Source organism: Fringilla coelebs (genome assembly GCF_963513975.1).
Source record: "Fringilla coelebs genome assembly, chromosome: 28".
NCBI lineage: Eukaryota > Metazoa > Chordata > Aves > Passeriformes > Fringillidae > Fringilla > Fringilla coelebs.
In genome coordinates this window covers 5,198,606-5,218,060 of record NC_140054.1, presented here as the reverse complement: position 1 = coordinate 5,218,060, position 19,455 = coordinate 5,198,606, and the positions used below count along the sequence as shown (strand labels likewise).

General features: G+C 46.5%; 1 protein-coding gene across 1 annotated transcript; it reads left to right on the top strand.

The window, feature by feature from the left end:
* The first annotated feature begins 123 nt into the window (after positions 1-123).
* HDAC1 (histone deacetylase 1) lies at positions 124-16,375 on the top strand. The gene is made up of 14 exons (XM_084222558.1): positions 124-212; positions 3,743-3,855; positions 4,228-4,345; positions 5,566-5,640; positions 7,389-7,527; positions 8,967-9,108; positions 10,098-10,190; positions 10,472-10,580; positions 10,667-10,807; positions 11,984-12,092; positions 12,180-12,310; positions 13,696-13,842; positions 13,938-14,010; positions 14,372-16,375. Exons 1-14 carry the CDS (start codon positions 164-166, stop codon positions 14,397-14,399), a joined length of 1,467 nt encoding a protein of 488 aa, XP_084078684.1. The 5' UTR covers positions 124-163; the 3' UTR covers positions 14,400-16,375.
* The last annotated feature ends 3,080 nt before the right edge of the window (positions 16,376-19,455 follow it).

The window sequence follows — 19,455 nt, the reverse complement described above, 5'->3', positions numbered from 1 at the left end:
TAGGTGCCGCTGCGGCTCGCGATTGGTCAGAAGGCGGGAGGGGGCGGAACAGGGAGCTGCGATTGGACGGAACGGCGCGGGAGGCGGGGCCGCGGGCCCGGGGCGGGCAGGGTTGGTTGCGCGGCGCAGCGGCGGGTCGGGCGCTGTGAGGGGAGGCAGGAAAATGGCGCTGACGCAGGGCACGAAGCGCAAAGTCTGCTATTACTACGATGGTGAGGGGCTGCGGGCACCCGCCGGGGCCGCCGGGCTGCGGGGGAGCCGTCCCGGAGCGGGGGGGAAGTGGGGGGCTGAGGGGGCGGGGTTAAAGGGTGAGGGGAGAATGGGGGGGTGGGGGTGAGGGGTCATGAGGGGGAATGGGGAGGGGGGTGAGGGAAATGGGGTCACTGAGGGAGGATGGGGGTGCTGAGAGGTCGGTAATGGGGGATCAGTGGGGTCATGGAGGTGAGAAGGGGTTTAAAGGTTTTGGGGATGGATATTGGGGGCATTGATGGGCAGGGGCGGTCAGGGCATGGGGATTAAGGGTTGTGTGGGGTTTTTAATGGGGTTGGGGGGGGTGGGAAGCGTGTGGGGGGCATGGCAGGGATGTGGGGAGCACTGGAGAGGAGAATGGGATGGGGAGGGGGGAGATCGGGGGGGTGGGATGGGGAAATGTGGGGATTTTGGAGACTGGGGGAAGATCAGGGGATGGGGAAATGAGGAGATTTGGGGGGAGATCAGGGAGATAGGATGAGGAAATGTGGGGATTTGGGAGATTGGGGGGCGATCAGGGGATGGGGAAATGAGGAGATTTGGGGATTTGGGAGATGGGAAAGGCAGGGAAGTGTCCGGGTTGCTGAGAGGGGCTCGAGGCCAGGAGAGGCTTTGGGTGCTGAGATCCTGGAGCAGGATTTTGGACGGGCTCTGAGGAGGATGAGCCTCTCCTGGGACGGCGTTTTGGGGTCAGGAGGGGACAAAAAAGGATTTGGGAGCCAGGCTGGCTGCGTGGCTGTGTGCAGGGAGCTCCTGGCCAGGAACATCCTTCAGCTCTGGCTCTGGAGCCGATCCCAGAGCCCTCCCTGGGTGTCCTGTGGGGCTGAGGGATCCCAGTCCTGCCTCTGTCCCTTCCCCTGCTCCTTTCTCACCGCCTCTGTGCTCCCCTTGTGTCAGATCAAATAAAAACTTCTTCCTGCTGCTTTTTCCCCTCTCTAAGGATGTACCCAGTGCAGGAGGCTTTTCCAAATCCTATCCTATTTTTTCCCTCTAAAAATGTGATTTTTTTTCTCCTCTAAAACGTGATTTTTTTCCCTCTAAAAATGGGATTTTTTTCCCCCTCAAATGGGAGGTTTTCAGCCCTGTTGGGTTCTAATTTTTAAAGGCATATAATTCTTTCTGAAATATGAAATAAGCAGTTGTTTGGTTTGAAATGCTGCTGCCCTGCAGGTCTTTGCTGCACAAGAATTTCGCAAATTTGGGTTCCATACTTTGTGGTGAGGTTTTAGTGCCTTTTTCCTTTTTTTTTTAATTTTTTTTTCTTTTTCACTCTTCTTTTCTGAGCAGCTTTTGAACATCCACAACTGAGGGGTAAAAAAAAAAAAAGCTGCTTTTACTGAGAGGAAATAAATAATTTGTTCATTTGAGCTTTTTATTTTCCATGCTGGGAGGTTGAAACAGCCCAGCCTGCTGTGGGAATTCCCTGAATTTCATGGGGTGAAGGAATTGGGGTCCTCCCTGCCAATTTCTCCATTCAGAGCTCCCTGTGGAGGGATTTAACCCCAGCAGAGCCTGCTAAGTTCACACTCCTTAATCTGCTCTGACGTCCTGAGCTCATCCAGGGATCCAGAGGGAGCAGGAGCTCGGGGTTGGCCCAGGGCATCCCCTGGATGGGGATTTTTTAAAAGCTTCACTGAGTTCTGTGCTTGTGTTTTCTCTGCAGAGCCTCCAACAGCTCTTGTGAGTTCCCCAAATCTCGATTTAGAGGCAGTAAAACACATCCCTGAAAGTGGCAGGGTGGTTACACCAGCATGGATTGGCAACATTTCAGAAAATTGAATTATTTTCAGTGGGGGAAAAATATATTTAACTGAAAAAAATTCTGTTTAGTGAAAGAACATTCCCCCAGAGCTGCACAGACAGGTCAATTCCAGCAGCAGATTTGCCTGGATGGGGGATTTGCACTTCTGGCATCTCCTTTTCCTGCCTGAAAATAGATCCATGTCCAGAGGAGGAAAAACTGCTTCTGCTGAAGGTGCAGAGTGCTGATGAAATATTAATTCTGCCCTCTGAGTCACTGGCCAGACTGGATTGGATCTCCTGCTTCCCAAAAGGAGCAGGAACAGCTTGCTCTGGTTTCCCAGGAAAATGAGGCTTGGGAGGGATTCCTGCTCCCTGCAGCCAAATCTGAAATCTGAAAGGGAAATTCCTGTGAGTTTCAGGGAAATGAGTGCCCCTGGGAAAGGAGGTGGCATAAAACCCCATTTATCAGTTTGGAGCAGGAAATCCACATGGGGAGGTGACTTTGTTCCCCTGGTCCCATAAAACAATTCCTGGGGGGGTGGCTGGAAAGGCCTGGGAAGGCTCTGGGGGATTTGAAGGAATAAAAAGGGGTGAAAAGAAGAGTGGAGCTGTAAAAGCAGAGCTGGGTGGTGTTTGCAGAGTTCAGAGTTCCCTGGATCCCGTTTCCCTTGGGTAAACAGGAGGAAAGTGAGGCTCAGGCTGGGTGTTCCTGGGCTGAGTCACTGTCTGAGCTGGGATTAACTCCAGGGCTCCTGCTCCAGCCCTCCCTGGAGCTGGGAGACATCCCTGGCACTGAGCCCTGAGCTCCTCTGACCCCAAATCTGGGAGATTCCTCCTCTGCACTGCCACAGCCACGGGCTGGGTTGGCCTGGGAGGTGATCCAGCAGCACTGATCCAATTCCAGCCCCTGTCCCAGGGGATGTCCCTTTGTGGGGACAAACCCTTGGGCTGGAGCTTCGTGGATCCCCCAAAAACCCCAGCAAGGGGCTGGAGCTTCCCCAGGGTTTCCACTCCTGGTTTAACCTCTCTGCTTTGAATCCATTCCCACCTCCCTGCTGGATTTTTGGACACCTTGCACTGGTGGCATTCCAAATTCCCTGGCTCAGATTCAAGGGTGAGCCCTGAATCCATGGATATCCCTGTGCCAATCTTGGAGATTCCTCCTCTGCACTGCCACAGCCATGGGTTGGGTTGGGATGATCCAGATTTGATCCAATTCCAGCCCCTTTCCAAGACTCCTTGCACTTGTGGCATTCCCAATTCCCTGTCTGAAATTTGAGGGTGAGCCCTGAATCCATGGATATCCCTGTGCCAATCTTGGAGATTCCTCCTCTGTACTGCCACAGCCATGGGATGGGTTGTGTTGGGATGATCCAACAGATTTGATCCAATTCCAGCCCCTTTCCAAGACTCCTTGCACTGGTGGCATTCCCAATTCCCTGTCTGAAATTTGAGGGTGAACCCCAAATCCATGGATATCCCTGTGCCAATCTTGGAGATTCCTCCTCTGCACTGCCACAGCTGTGGGATGGGTTGGGTTGGGAGTTGATTCAATTCCAGCCCCTTTCCAAGACTCCTTGCACTGGTGGCATTCCAAAAATTCCCTGTCTCGAATTTGAGGGTGAACCCTGAACCCCTGTGCCAGGAAGGTGGGAAATCCCAACCACTGCTGGGAGGAGGAGAAATAAATCCCAGAGGAGCTGATGATTCCCTCTCCAGGAATTGCTGACAAACTCCTCTCTGCTTCCAGGGGATGTTGGGAATTATTATTATGGCCAAGGACACCCCATGAAACCCCACAGGATCCGCATGACCCACAACCTCCTGCTCAACTACGGGCTCTACAGGAAGATGGAGATCTATGTAAGCTCTTTATTGCATGTCATAATTTGTGTTTCAGGCTTTAATTGTGGAGCTTTTCTCTGAGAGGAAAGCAATAAACCCCAGTCAGTTGTGTTTGTGTATTTCTGGTGATGAAGGGAGGGGTTCTGTGCTTCAGAGAGGCTTTGCAGACTGGAAAAATGATTTTTATCCTTGAAATTAAATTTATTTCCACGTCTGCCTATGTAACACTCACCAACAGCACCATTCTCACCTTCCAAATTCACTTTTTCTTTCTTAGCACTGCTGCTTTGATACTTTTCACAATTCCTGGGGGGAAATGTGGGACTGGAGATGGGAATGAGGGAGGGAAGGAACCCCAGAGCAACCCTTGCTGTGTTGCTGTCCTTGCAGCGTCCTCACAAGGCCAACGCAGAGGAGATGACCAAGTACCACAGCGATGATTACATCAAATTCCTCAGGTCCATCCGCCCTGACAACATGTCTGAGTACAGCAAGCAGATGCAAAGATGTGAGTGATGCTGCAGCTCAAAACCTGGCACTCCCAGCTCCACAAGTTTGGGATAAACTTCTGTCAGTTGTCATTCTCCTGACTTTGCTTTTTTTGGATTTTTCTGGTGGATAAAGGATTTAAAACCAGTCCTCACTATCAAGCTAAAGGAGCTGAGGGAAATCCTTTGACCTGGTTGTATTTTGGGTTTTTCTTGTTGCCTAAATTCCCTCCCTGGCTTGGAGATGACAGAATTGCCTCATTTCTGACCTGTGTGGATTTTGTGTTAGTGCTCATCTTCAACCACAACAGTTGGGGCCTTTAAAACCAGCAAATTAAAAAAACCCAAATCCTCAATTCCACCCCAAATCTGAAGGATTTTCAGGGCAGTGGCAGCTTGGAATGAGATGCTCATCAATACCTGATGATTTTGTAGGTTAATTTCTTGTTCCAACCTCTCCAATCCATGGAAAGTCTTTAATGGTACAAAAACCTGGATTTGGTGTCTCAGCCACTCTGAGCTGATGTTTTTTGGCAAAAGAGATTTCTAACAAGCCCAGACAACCAGTGGGGAGAGCTCAAGCTTCATTTAAACAACATTTCACTCTTGGAAACCCCCTGAGAGCTGAACAGCTATTTCTGCACAAGGTTCATGATTAATACACACTGAAAGCCTCCCCCCAGCCCATGATATTCTTTAATCCACCCAATGACATCCAGCAAAATGGATTTTTTACCCAAACTGACCTGTTTACCCCTGGAGCAGCCACAGCTCATGAACACTCAGCTCTCTCTGGTGCTCAGTGTTTCCTGCGCTGTTTTTATTCCTGAAAAAGCCAAAATGTGGAAATTAAACGTGTAAAGGACAGAGCTTTTCTTCAACAAAACCTGCTGGAAAGGGAATGAGCAGTCTCTAATTCCATTTTTGCATGCCAGACTTTGGGCAGAGTAAATCAAGGGGCCTGAAGTTTAATTTCTTGTAATGAGTGATTATTTTTAATAGTGGAATTAATTACAGTAAAAATTTGTTGAGGCTAAAGCTGCAGTTGTGCTGAGAACCCAAAGCTGTGTGATTTGAAGTGAAAGGAGTGTGCAAAGTGTCAGCCACACATTTCCATTGCATCATTTGATCTCAGCATTTTGTTTAACACTTTGGGCCACTTTTCAAATCCAAATGTTGGAGTAGAATTCTGATTTTATTTCTGCTTTTATTTTAATGATTATTTTCCATTCTCTTCCAGTTAATGTTGGGGAGGACTGCCCTGTGTTTGATGGGCTCTTTGAGTTCTGTCAGCTCTCTGCTGGAGGCTCTGTAGGTAAGATCACAAATCCTGTGTATTTTTTATTGTGTTTTATATGTGAACCTATTGCTGATTTAATAATGAAATCCAGATTTCTCCCAGCTTTGCCTGTTGAATCACTTTCCATTTGTTAATCACTCATTTGGGTTGCCTCACTGAAGGCTCTGTAACATCAAGAGTTAAAACAAAACCACAACAGCACAGCTGAATAAAAAAAATTTAAAAATCAACCTGAGCTTTACATTCAAATAAAAGTTGTAAAAGTCTCACTCTGAGCAGGCACAACCTGAAAAGGAAAGACCAGGGTGGCTTAGCTGCTGTGTTTTAAAAAACCACCAACTCTGGACATGAGGCAAAGCAGAAACTGAAAGGTTTGAGAGCTGGAACATTGAAATGTTTTTTTTATTTTCTCACAACTCAGAGCAGAGCTGTTTGTGTGCCTGAGAGCTCTGTGGCTGCTGCTGCCACAGTGACACCTCCAGCCCGTGTTTCCTGTGCCAGCAGCACCGGCTGCAGCGGCTTTTGAAGCAGCTCTGTGCTCTCCCTGCTGCCAGGGCTGCAGAATTCCACAGAATTTCGGATCTGTTTGGATCCTGGATGGTTCCAGAACGCTGGTGGAAGGGGCTGGGGGAGGAGAATTTCCTCTGGAGTAATTTTCACTCAATGACCTGAACATAGCTCAGCTCAAACCTTGCTCTGTCCAGGGCTCTGAGAAACCCAGATTGTCTCCAGCTGCCTTTGGGGGGATTTTCCTGCTCTGAGGCAAAGGTGGGAAGGGATGAGAAATATTTCCCATTTCCTCTTGATTTATAGGGACACCCTAGAGCAGGATCCCCCCAAAACCCCAGGGAGGAGCTGGAGCTTCCCCTCAGGCTCTGCCTGAGGGTTTTTTCCCCTCCTGCCCTAACCTGTGTGAGATTTCCTCCTCAAACCTTGCTCTGTCCAGGGCTCTGAGAAACCCAGATTGTCTCCAGTGTGACCCCAGCTGGCTTTGTGGGGATTTTCCTGCTCTGAGGCAAAGTGGGAAAGGATGAGAAATATTTCCCATTTCCCCTTGATTTGTGAGGACATCCAGAGTCAAACCCTGGAGCAGGACCTTTGTGGATCCCCCCAAAAACCCTGGGGGTTTGTGGAGCCCCCCAAAACCCCGGGGAGGAGCTGGAGCTTCCCCTCAGGCTCTCTCCCAGGCTTTTCCCTCCTGCCCTAACCTGTGTGGGATTTCCTCCTCAAACCTTGCTCTGTCCAGGGCTCTGCGAAACCCAGATTGTCTCCAGCTGCCTTTGTGGGGATTTTTTGCTCTGAGGCAAAAGTGGGGAAGGATGAGCAATATTTCCTATTTCCCCTTGATTTGTGAGGACATCCAGAGTCAAACCCTGGAGCAGGACCTTTGTGGATCCCCCCAAAGACCCCGGGGGTTTGTGGATCCCCCCAAAGACCCTGGGGTTTGTGGAGCCCCCAAAGACCCCGGGGGTTTGTGGAGCCCCCAAAGACCCCAGGGGGTTTGTGGAGCCCCCAAAGACCCTGGGGGTTTGTGGAGCCCCCCAAAGACCCCGGGGGTTTGTGGAGCCCCCAAAGACCCCGGGGGTTTGTGGAGCCCCCCAAACCCCGGGGAGCAGCTGGAGGTTCCCCTGTGTGAGGTTTTTCCCTGCTGCCCTGACCCTGTGGGGTTTGTGGAGCCCCCAAAGCCCCAGGGAGCAGCTGGAGGTTCCCCTGTGTGAGGTTTTTTCCCCTGCTGCCCTGACCCTGTGGGATTTCCTCCGCAGCCAGCGCGGTGAAGCTGAACAAGCAGCAGACAGACATCGCAGTGAACTGGGCTGGGGGCCTGCACCACGCCAAGAAATCGGAGGCGTCCGGGTTCTGCTACGTCAACGACATCGTGCTGGCCATCCTGGAGCTCCTCAAGTACGGGCAGCACCCCACCCTCCTCTTCCTCGCTGCTTCTCCTCTGCATTTTCAGTTTATTCTTCTTTTAATTTATTCTTCTTATTTTATTCTCCTTTTTTTCTGGTTTTTTGGGCTCTGCTCGCCTCTCTTCCAAAAGGGATTTTGGGAAAAAAAACCTTAAAAATTTGGGAAATATTATATATAATATGTAATATATAATATGTAATATATAATATATATAACATATAATCTATAGTATAATGTGTAGTTTATATGTAATATATTACATACAATATGTAATATAAAATATGTAATATATAATATATATAACATATAATCTATAGTATAATGTATAGTTTATATGTAATATATTACATACAATATGTAATATATAATACAATATATATTTTTATGTTACATATAAGAGAATAGAATATAATATAAGGGAATATAATATAATATAATATAATATAATATAATATAATATAATATAATATAATATAATATAATATAATATAATATAATATAATATAATATAATATAATATAATTAATATAATATAGTTGATATAATTAATATAATATAATATAAATACCATAAATACTATAATATAAAATAATATACTATTATATTGCATAACATTTAGAAGAATATATAATATATATAGTTATAATAAATATAACATTGATTAATATATAATACAATTATCTACTTTATTAGAAGTAATTATAATATTTATACTATTACTATCAAAATATTTATAATATTATCTATTATATAAATTCTATTTATTATAAAATAATGAAATTCCAATTTTTGGGGGTTATAAATCAATCCCTCTGGGATTGATTCATTCCCAATCAAAGCTCCTCTGGGATTTATCTCTCCTCCTGCAGTGGCTGGGATCTCCCACCCTCCTGGCAAGGGAAATCCCTGGATTCCAAAAAATCCCCTGAAACCAGAGAGGGGATTTGGAATTCCACCAGGGCAGGAGCCAGAGGGGTTTTGCAGCTTTTTGGAAGTTCCATTTTTAAATTTTTTTGCTGCTGTTCTTTGTCCCACCCATGGCTGTGGGACAGCTCTGGCTCCAGGCAAACCTCGCTGGGGGAGGCTTAGGCATAAAAATGGGCATAAAAATGTGCATAAAAATGTGCATAAAAATGCACTTTATTGGCTGAATCTGAAACAAACTCAGCAGCAAAATCACTTCATTTTCTGTCCCACTGCTGTCCCTTTCCCTGCAGATCCTGGCCTGAATTCCCTGCTCTCCTCCCAGCTTCCCCTGCTCTGAAGGCAGTTTTTCCTCTGAATAAATACAATATTCTGCTTTTTCCTTGGAATAAATGCAATATTCTGATTTTTCCTCAGAATAAATGCAATATTCTGATTTTCCCTCTGAATAAATACAATATTCTGCTTTTTCCTTGGAATAAATACAATATTCTGATTTTTTCCAGGTACCACCAGCGAGTGCTGTACATTGACATTGACATCCACCACGGGGATGGGGTGGAGGAGGCTTTTTACACCACAGACAGGGTCATGACCGTGTCCTTCCACAAATATGGAGAATATTTCCCAGGAACTGGGGACCTGAGGGTGAGAGCCAACAAATTCCCAGGAAATTTGGGGGTTTTTCCAGATTTTTTGGGTTTTTTTCCAGATTTTTGGGTTTTTTTTCAGCTTTTTGGGGTTCTTTCCCAGCTTTTTTGTTTCTTTTCCAGATTTTGGGGTTTTTTTCCCAGATTTTTGGGTTTTTTTCCCAGATTTTTGGAGTTTTTTCCCAGCTTTTAGGGTTTTTTTCCAGATTTTGGGGGTCTTTTCCAGATTTTCAGGGTTCTTTTCCAGATTTTTGGGTTTATTCCAGCTTTTTTTGGGTTCTTTTCCAGATTTTTGGGGTTTTTTCCAGCTTTTTGGGTTTTTTTCCAGCTTTTCCCCCCTGACACCCCTTTTCTGAGGGCAGAGGGGTGGGTGCTGATTTATTGAAGGCGAATTTTTGCTCTCAGTCCCTCCGGTGCTCCCAGAAGTGGCTCTGGGGGTGACATTTTGTCACTCTTCAGCCCCAGCTGGTGACACAGCCTCTTGGTGCAGCTTCTGAGGGAGTGGATTTTTATTGGCATTTCCTGCTGTGACTCAGAGTGTCACCTGTGACTCTTGACATTAGGGGTGAAAGGTTCTTTACTTATTTTTAAGAGATTTTTACAGGAATTGTGATTTTTTTTTTTTATCCAAATCCTCTCATTTTTTTTCACTTGAGATTTGTATTTTCTCAGCTTGGTGCTGCACCATAAATGAAACAACTATATTTAATAAACCACTTGGATGTGAGAGTGATACAAATGTTAAAATAGATTATATTTTAGGGTAGAATATTTTATTTTTATTTTAAAGTAGAACTCAGTGGCTGAATAGCTTCAGTGACCGCTCTGCCCAGTCCAGCCCGCATCTCTGCAGTGAATTGTTAATATTTAACAATATTAATTATTCTGGCTTCACATCTGGATGGGGTTGGGTTCCAAGCTTCCTTGGGCAGTTTGGGGCAGGGTTTGGGGTTTTGGTGAGCTCAGTTCTGCTCTCCCACCCCGCAGGACATTGGGGCAGGCAAGGGCAAGTACTACGCTGTCAATTACCCGCTGCGCGACGGCATCGACGACGAGTCCTACGAGGCCATTTTCAAACCTGTGAGTGCCACCCCCTCTGCTGAGGGATCCTCTGTGCTCCCACTTGGTGCTCAGGGCCATTCTTTGGGGGATTTTATGGAGTTTTTTCTGGGATAGGACTCACCAAGGGCTCTGTTCTCCCCGGACAATGGGGGTCTGTGTGGGAGCCGCTCGGTGTGAGAGCCCCAGTGTTGGCAGGGCAGCTGTGGGAGCCCCAGGGGTGGCTTCACGTGCCTGGCTGTCACTGTGCTGCTGTGGTAGTGGCCTGTGGGCAGGGGGGTGACAGAGCTGTTGTTGTTTAGGTGATCTCCAAGGTGATGGAGACGTTCCAGCCCAGCGCCGTTGTCCTGCAGTGCGGCTCCGATTCCCTGTCTGGGGACAGGCTGGGCTGCTTCAACCTCACCATCAAAGGTAGGAGCTGAGCTGCTGCTCTGCAGCAATTCCACAGCAAAGCTGGCATTTGTACCACAATTGTGACCTTTTTATTTGCACTGCAGGCCATGCCAAGTGTGTGGAGTTTGTGAAGAGCTTTAACCTGCCCATGCTGATGCTGGGAGGAGGGGGGTACACGATCCGGAACGTGGCTCGCTGCTGGACCTACGAGACTGCCGTGGCTCTGGACACTGAGATCCCCAATGGTAACCCCAGCCTGGAGCCCTGGGGCAGGGCTGGGCTCACTGACACCCCCTGGGGCAGTTTGGAAAGGCAGGAGTGTGCTGAGGAAGGCAGGAGTGTGATGAGGAAGGCAGGAGCCTCCCTGAAATGGAGAAAATGAACCCCCCCCCCCCCCCCACCCCTCCAAATTGCTCTGAATTTTAAATTAAGGGGATCTCAGGCAAAAATGATGGGAGCAGGAATAACAGTTCTTTACTAGGGAAGAAAATAAAAGGATAAAATAAAAAATGCAGTGAACTAAACCAGCACTGCCAGAGCACAGCCTGGCACCCTGTGGGTCAGGGTGCTGGCAGCAGTCCCGTTGGAATTGTGGCTCAGCCCTCCTGCAGGGCCAGGGGTGGTTCTGCTGGAGCAGGGATCCTGGAGAAAGGTGCAGAATCCTCTGGAGATCCAGGGGCAGAGGCAGCTGCTGCTCCTCTGGGAATGCAGTGGAGAAGCCGTGCTGGTGTTCCAGAATCTCCAGATTCTATCCGGGTAGGAATGCTTGGCTCCTCCCTCTGGGCTCACAGCTCCCAGTGGGATGCTGGAGCTCTTATCAGCCCTGCAGGGACATTCCATCCCTGTTATCAGCAGGGGTCCCCTCCCGAGGGAGGAGTGGGTGTGATCACTCAGAGAGAGATAAGGAAAACTGCCTACTTGACTCCAGACAGCTGCCATGGAGATGGTGATGGAGCACATCCTGCCCTGAAATCTGGGACATTCCGCCCAAGAGCTCAGGTGCAGGATTTGCAGCCAACCCCAACAGGGGAAGAGCTGAGAATCTTGACTCTGTGTTTCAGAAGGCTGATTTATTATTTTATCATATATATTATATGAAAAGAAAATTATATACTAAAAGAATAGAAGAAAGTGACTTGCCAGAGAGTCTGAGACAGCTGGACTGTGATTGGCCATTAATTAGAAACAACCACATGGGCCCAATCACAGATGCCCCTGTTGCATCCCACAGCAGCAGACAATCATTGTTTACAGTTCATTTCTGAGGCTTCTCAGGAGAAAAAGATCTTAGCAAAAGGATTTTTGATAAAATACATCTGTGACACCCAGGCCTTCTGTTACCTCTGCACGACCCCTTTTGGATTCCTGCCTGCTGTATCCTGCTGATAATCTGCTGTTAATTACCATTAATTTCCCCCCAGAACTTCCATACAACGACTACTTTGAGTACTTTGGGCCAGACTTCAAGCTGCACATCAGCCCCTCCAACATGACCAACCAGAACACCAACGAGTACCTGGAGAAAATCAAGTGAGCCCTGGGGGAATCGCCCTTGCAGGGGGGCTGGTGGCCCTGGTGGCCCCTGGTGACACCGTGTCCTTCCCTGGCTGGCTCTAGGCAGAGGCTCTTTGAGAACCTGAGGATGCTCCCTCATGCTCCTGGGGTGCAGATGCAGCCGATTCCTGAGGATGCTGTCCAGGAGGACAGTGGGGATGAGGAGGAGGATGATCCTGAAAAACGCATTTCCAGTAGGTGCTGGGGTGGAATGGTGCTGGGGATGGTGCTGGGAATGGTGCTGGGGATGGGATTGTACTGGGAATGGGATTGTGCTGGGAGTGGTGCTGGGGATGGGATTGTGCTGGGAATGGGATTGTGCTGGGAATGGGATTGTGCTGGGGATGGTGCTGGGGATGGAATTGTGCTGGGGATGGGATTGTACTGGGAATGGAATTGTACTGGGGATTGTGCTGGGAATTGTGCTGGGGATGGTGCTGGGAATGGGATTGTGCTGGGAATGGTGCTGGGGATGGAATGGGGATGGAATTGTGCTGGGAATTGGGAATTGTACTGGGGATGGAATTGTGCTGGGAATTGTGCTGGGAATGGAATTGTCCTGGGGATTGTGCTGGGAATTGTGCTGGGAATGGGATTGTGTTGGGGATGGAATTGTGATGGGGATTGTGCTGGGAATGGTGCTAGGAATGGAATTGTGCTGGGAATTGTGTTGGGGATGGAATTGTGTTGGGAATTGTGCTGGGGATGGAATTCTGCTGGGAATGGAATTGTGCTGGGGATTCTGCTGGGAATGGAGTTGTGCTGGCAATGGAGTGGTGCTGGGAATGGAATTCTACTGGGGATGGTGCTGGGAATTGTGTTGGGAATTGTGCTGGGGGTGGAATGGTGCTGGGAATGGTGCTGGGGATGGAATTGTGCTGGGGATGGTGCTGGGGATGGAATTGTGCTGGCACTCCTGCTGGGGGTGGAATTGTGCTGGGAAAAGCCCAGAGCTGGGCAGGATCCATGAGCTCTGCATCAGGAGGGTGCAGGGTTTCAATCCAAGGATTTCACCCCCTTGGTTTGTGGGGCCATCCAGAGTCAGACCCTTGGAGCTTTGTGGATCCCCCAAAAACCCCGGGGAGGGGCTGGAGCTCCCCCTCAGGCTCTGGCCCAGGGTTTCCACTCCTGTTTTAACCTCTCTGCTTTGAATCCATTCCCACCTCCCTGCTGGATTTGTGTAGGACAGAGCAGTGCAGGATCTCTCCTGCCTGGTGATTTCCATAGTGGGAAAAACTCCTCCAAGGGAGGATCCCAGCAGTTCCTGAGGGCTGGGACAGAATCCTTGGCAGAATCCTGGGTGAAAAATGGAGTTTTCTGTCCAGCTTGGCCCCTGGGATCTGGCAGATTTGGCAGTGGGAGGCTGGTTCAGGTCTGGGCATCCCCCTGTGCCTAATCCCAGCTGTCCACATGATCCTGGAGCAGGTGGGAAGGGAAGAGCTCAGACACTCCTCAGGTACCACAAAAAGGGCTTTTATCACTGCCTGATCCTGCTTTCTGTGAGCACCACTCAGACAGTTCATGCTGGGAGCCTCCTGAGGGTGAAAATCCTGAGCCAAGCTCTGCTCTCCCCTCGCAGTCCGGAATTCCAACAAGAGGATCTCCTGCGACGAGGAATTCTCCGACTCCGAGGACGAGGGCGAGGGCGGCCGCAAGAACGTGGCCAACTTCAAGAAAGCCAAACGTGTCAAGGCAGAGGAGGAGAAGGAGGAGGAGGAGAAGAAAGGTGAGCAGAGCAGAGCTGGCACCTCCTGCCTGCAATTCTTCCTCTTGCGCTGCTTTGTGCACGAGGAAAAATTAATTTGATTTTTTTTTTTCCAGATGAGAAAGAAGAGGAAAAAGCAAAAGAGGAAAAAGCAGCAGCAGCAGCAGCAACAGCAGCAGAGCCCAAAGGGTGAGCCTGGCTCTCCCCTGTGCCCAGGGGGTTTGGGAGCTGAGCCTGTGCCCAGGGGGTTTGGGAGCTCAGCCTGGCTCTTCTCCATGCCCAGGGGGTTTGGGAGGATTGAGGGACATTGTGACAATTTGGGTGGCTTTGTCACAAATTCCTCATTAGAAGAAGTTTGCAGGTGTTGAGAAGGCTGAAAAATCCAAACACTGCCCTTTCTTTCCTTCAGCAGTGTATTAAAAAATCAAATTAAATTTGATTAAACTCAACTAAAAATGAACCAAATAAGCAACACTTCTCAGCCTTGTTGTTAGATCCAAACCCAAATTGTTGATTGAACCCAAATCTTTCTTTTTTTTTGTTTCCCCAGGGTGAAGGAAGAGACAAAATCCACCTGAGTGGCTGCAGCTGGCTGCTGTAGGTTCAGCTCCTCCCCCCAGGATTTCTATTTTATATATGTTTTCTGTATATATTTCTATATAATTGTACAAATGACTGGAGAACTGTAAATTATTCCTTGCTGCACTCCCCTGGGAGCAGGCAGGGGAGGATCCTGAGCAGCCCAGGGAGTTTTCACCCTCTGCCTTCCACTGCCCCTCCTGGTGTGGCTCTAAAAACACAAAAATCCCTTTTCCCCCTTCCCTCCCTCTGGAATCACCTCGGGAAAGAATAATTGGAGTAGGAGTAGTGTCTGCATTTCAGCTTAGGTGGAGAGATAGCCATCAATTCTTGCTTTTCCTCAATTTTTTATTTTTATTTTCTTTTTTTTTGGGGGGTGTTTTTAATGGGAGAATTCCCAAATGAAGCCTGGGAGAGATTTTTGTGGTTTCCAGTCGGATTCCACCACGAGAAAACAACAAAATAACAAAAATCCTTCCAGCTGGTGCCACTTCTCAGGGTGAAAATTGTGCAGTTCTTGAGCAGAGTTGGCTCCTCCCTGCAGCAAACTTGGGGAAAGAGGTGAAGCAGCTGAAAAGAAACCTGAAAAATCCCTTTTTTTTTGTTTTTTGGGGTGTTTTTTTTTTAGTTAATCAACCCCAGAGCCTAGATCTGGAAAATATAAAATTATAACATGAAAATCCCCCTCAGGGGGTGGTTCAGGTTTCCAGGATCTGGGTCCAGGCAGTGGAGGAACGGGAATTTTGGACCTGGTTTGTCATTTTCCCCTCTGGTTTGGGAGAAAATTCCTCTTTTTTGGCTTCATGTTCCTCCTGAAGCCCCTCAGAGCCCGGCTGGCCTCTCCTCTTCATGGCTGTCCCTAAAAATCTGATTTTCCCTGAGCTTCCAGCCGAGTTTTCCAGCTGAATTTCCCTCCCAGGGCCAATAAATCCCAATTTTTGCTCCTGCTGGAAGAGGCTCTGAGCATCCTCACAAATCCTCACCCCCAAATCTCCCCTCTCACCTTTCACCTCTCCTTTTTTACACCATGAAGTAAAAAAAACCCCAATTTTTGCAGAGTTAAAAATTCACATTTTTTAAATTTTTATTTTATTTCATTTTTTCCAGGCAGTTCCCACTGGCTGCTCTCCTTTCTCAGGGGGATCCCTCTGGAATCCTGAAATTCCAGAAGGTTTTTGCTGAGGTTTCAACTCCAATAATGCTGCTAAAACTTCACACAGCTTCTTTTGCAGAGGGTTTATTTTTTTAACTCCTCCTTTTTTCTCCCCTTTTTTTTCCCCCCTCCCTCTCTGTGGAGTTTTTTAGTCTTTTTTGGGGTCTGAGTGAGGTTTTCACTCTGATTTTCAGTGTTTTTATGTGAAGCAAGAGAGAGATCAGTGTAACTTTTTGTCTGGGGAACGTGGGAGGGGATGGGATTTAAAAAAAAAAATCTATTGTGGTTTTTTAAAGAAGTGTTTATTTTGAATTTTCAGAACCTTTGTAATAAAACTGCTCCATTTCTATGCTTGGTCTGCTTTTTGTTTAATTCATTAATTCATTTTCAGAGCTTTTTTCTTTTTTTTTTTTTAGAGGTGGAATTAAGATTTGGGAAGAAAAATAATTCATTAATTCATTAATTCCCTCCTCCTCTGAGGAATGTTGTTTTAATTCCATCCAACCAAAATATTTCGTTTATTTATTTATCCTCCACTTGAAAAACTGCTTGAATCTCTTTTGTAAATTGTTATTTCCTTTGTAAATTATTTGGAGTTTTATTTTTTAACAGTCAACCTTGAGGTGTGGGAAAAGGAGCTCAAATCCTGATGGGATTTGGGGAATTTTGGGTTTTTTGGGTTTTTATTCCCAAATCCCAGCTCATCCCTGAGCCTGGCAGGTTTTTTGGGGCAATTTGAGGAGAATCAGAGATGGGGAGGGAGGGACTGAATTCATCCCAGAGGATGAAAATTCCTTTATTTAATTAAGAGCAGCACCTGTAACAGCCCCAAACCCCCAAATCTGCTTTTTTGGAGTCAAAAAAAAATCAATTTTAGCTGAGTTTGGGTGCTGGAGCAGCCCCATCCTCCCTCCCCTTTGGAATAAACCCTGGAATTCCAAAGGGATCTCACTGAATTCCCCCCCAGCATCCCTGAAATGGCTGCAGGGGCTCCCAAATCCCCTCCAAAATGGGAAAAAAACATTTATTGCACCCAGATCCCCTCCAAAATGGGCAAAAAACCCATTTATTGCACCCAGATCCCCTCCAAAATGGGCAAAAAACCCATTTATTGCACCCTCTGCTCAAATAATGAATCCCATTGAGGAGCAGATCCCTGATTTTGGCTCCTTTGTATAAAACATGGAATTTTTTGGGGTATTCCCACTTACCTTAAGCCCAGATCCTCCCAAATCCCCTCCAAAATGGGGTAAAAATTCCATTTATTGCACCATTCTGCTCAAATAATTGAATCCATTTGGGAAACAGATCCCTGATTTTGGCTGCCTTGTATAAAACATGGAATTTTTATGGATATTCCCACCTACCTTGAGCCTGGATCCTCCCAAATCCAACTTTGCTCTCAAATTTGGGTTAAAAACCCATTTATTTCACCCCTCTCCTCAAATTAATGAATCAATTTGGGAAACAAATCCTTGATTTTGGTTTCCTTGCATAAATCATGGAATTATTTGGGGTATTCCCACCTACCTGGAGGCTCAGGAAGAGCCCAGATCCTCCCAAATCCCCTTCAAATTTGGGTTAAAAATCCATTTATTGCACCCCTCTGCTGAAATTAATGAATCCATTTGGGAAAGAGATCCCTGATTTTGTTTTCCTTGTATAAATAATGGAGTTTTTATGGATATTCCCACCTACCTTGAGCCTGGATCCTCCCAAATCCAACTTTGCTCTCAAATTTGGGTTAAAAATCCATTTATTTCACCCCTCTGCTCACATAAACGAATCCCTTTGAGGAGCAGATCCCTGATTTTGGTTTCCTTGCACAAAACATGGAATTTTTATGGATATTCCTACCTACCTTGAGCCTGGATGCTCCAAAATCCCAATTTCCTTTCAAAATTGGGCAAAAAAATCTATTTATTTCACACCTCTGCTCAAAGAACCAAATCCATTTAAGGAGCAGATCCCTGATTTTGGTTTTCTTGCATAAATGGAATTTTTGGATATTCCCACCTAGCTGGAGGCTCAGAAAGAGCCCAGGTGCTCCAAAATCCCCTTCAAAATTGAGAAAAAAAATCATTTATTTCACACCTCTGCTCAAATAATTGAATCCATTTGGGAAACAGATCCCTGACTTTGGTTCCCTTGCACAAAACATGGAATTCTTGGATATTCCCACCTACCTTGAGCCAGGATGCTCCCAAATCCCCTTCAAAATTGGACAAAAAAAAAAATCTATTTATTTCACACCTCTGCTCAAAGAAACGAATCCATTTGAGGAGCAGATCCCTGATTTTGGTTTCCTTGTATAAATCATGGAATTTTTATGGATATTCCCACCTACCTCCAGCCTGGATCCTCCCAAATCCAACTTTGCTCTAAAATTTGGGTTAAAAATCCATTTATTGCACCCTCTGCTCAAATTAATGAATTAATTTGGGAAACAGATCTGATTTTGGTTCCCTTGCACAAAACATGGAATTTTTATGGATATGCCCACCTACCTTGAGCCTGGATGCTCCAAAATCCCCTTGAAAATTGGATTTAAAAACCCATTTATTGCACTGTTCTGCTCAAATAAATCCATTTGGGAAACAGATCCTTGATTTTGGTTCCCTTGCATAAATCATGGAATTTTTATGGATATTCCCACCTACCTTGAGCCCAGATCCTCCAGAATCCCAATTTCCTTTCAAAATTGGACAAAAAAAATCTATTTATTTCACACCTCTGCTCAAAGAAACAAATCCATTTGAGGAGCAGATCCCTGATTTTGGTTCCCTTGTATAAAACATGGAATTTTTGGATATTCCCACCTACCTCGAGCCTGGATCCTCCCAAATCCAACTTTGCTCTCAAATTTGGGTTAAGAAAACCCATTTATTGCACCTCTGCTCAAATTAATGAATCCATTTGGGAAACAGATCCCTGATTTTGGTTCCCTTGTATAAAACATGGAATTTTTATGGATATTCCCACCTACCTTGAGCCTGGATGCTCCCAAATCCCAATTTCCTTTCAAAATTGGGCAAAAAAAAATCTATTTATTGCACCCCTCTGCCCAAATAAACAAATCCATTTGAGGAGCAGATCCCTGACTTTGGTTTTCTTGTATAAATTGAATTTTTGGATATTCCCACCTACCTGGAGGCTCAGAAAGAGCCTGGATACTCCAAAATCCCCTTCAAATTTGGGCAAAAAAACATCTATTTATTTCACACCTCTGCTCCAATAAACGAATCCCTTTGAGGAGCAGATCCCTGATTTTGGTTTCCTTGTATAAATGAAATTTTTATGGATATTCCCACCTACCTTGAGCCTGGATGCTCCCAAATCCCCTTCAAAATTGGGCCAAAAAAAATCTATTTCACACCTCTGCTCACATAAACGAATCCATTTGAGGAGCAGATCCCTGATTTTAGTTCCCTTGTATAAAACATGGAATTTTAATGGATATTCCCACCTACTTTGAGTTCAGATGCTCCCAAATCCCAATTCCCTTTCAAAATTGGACAAAAAAATCCATTTATTTCACACCTCTGCCCAAATAAACAAATCCCTTTGAGGAGCCGATCCCCGATTTTGGTTCCCTTGTATAAATTGAATTTTTGGGCATTCCCACCTCCCTGCTCCTCGCTGGGCAAACAACAAACAAAATTTATTTTATTTCCATTTTTTTTGGTTTTTTTTGGCTTTTTTCCACCCGAACCATCGGGATCAGGGGCAGGGCTGGGAAAATCGGGATGGAAGGCTGGAATGGAGGAGCTGCCCTGGAAAAGGCCGGACAGGAGCAGCTCCCGGGGCAGGTGACAGGAGCGGGGACAGAGGCTCCTTTGTCACCTCCCTGTCCCTTTGTTCAGCAAATCTTTGCTCCCAGCCCTGCCTTTTGTGCTCCTTTC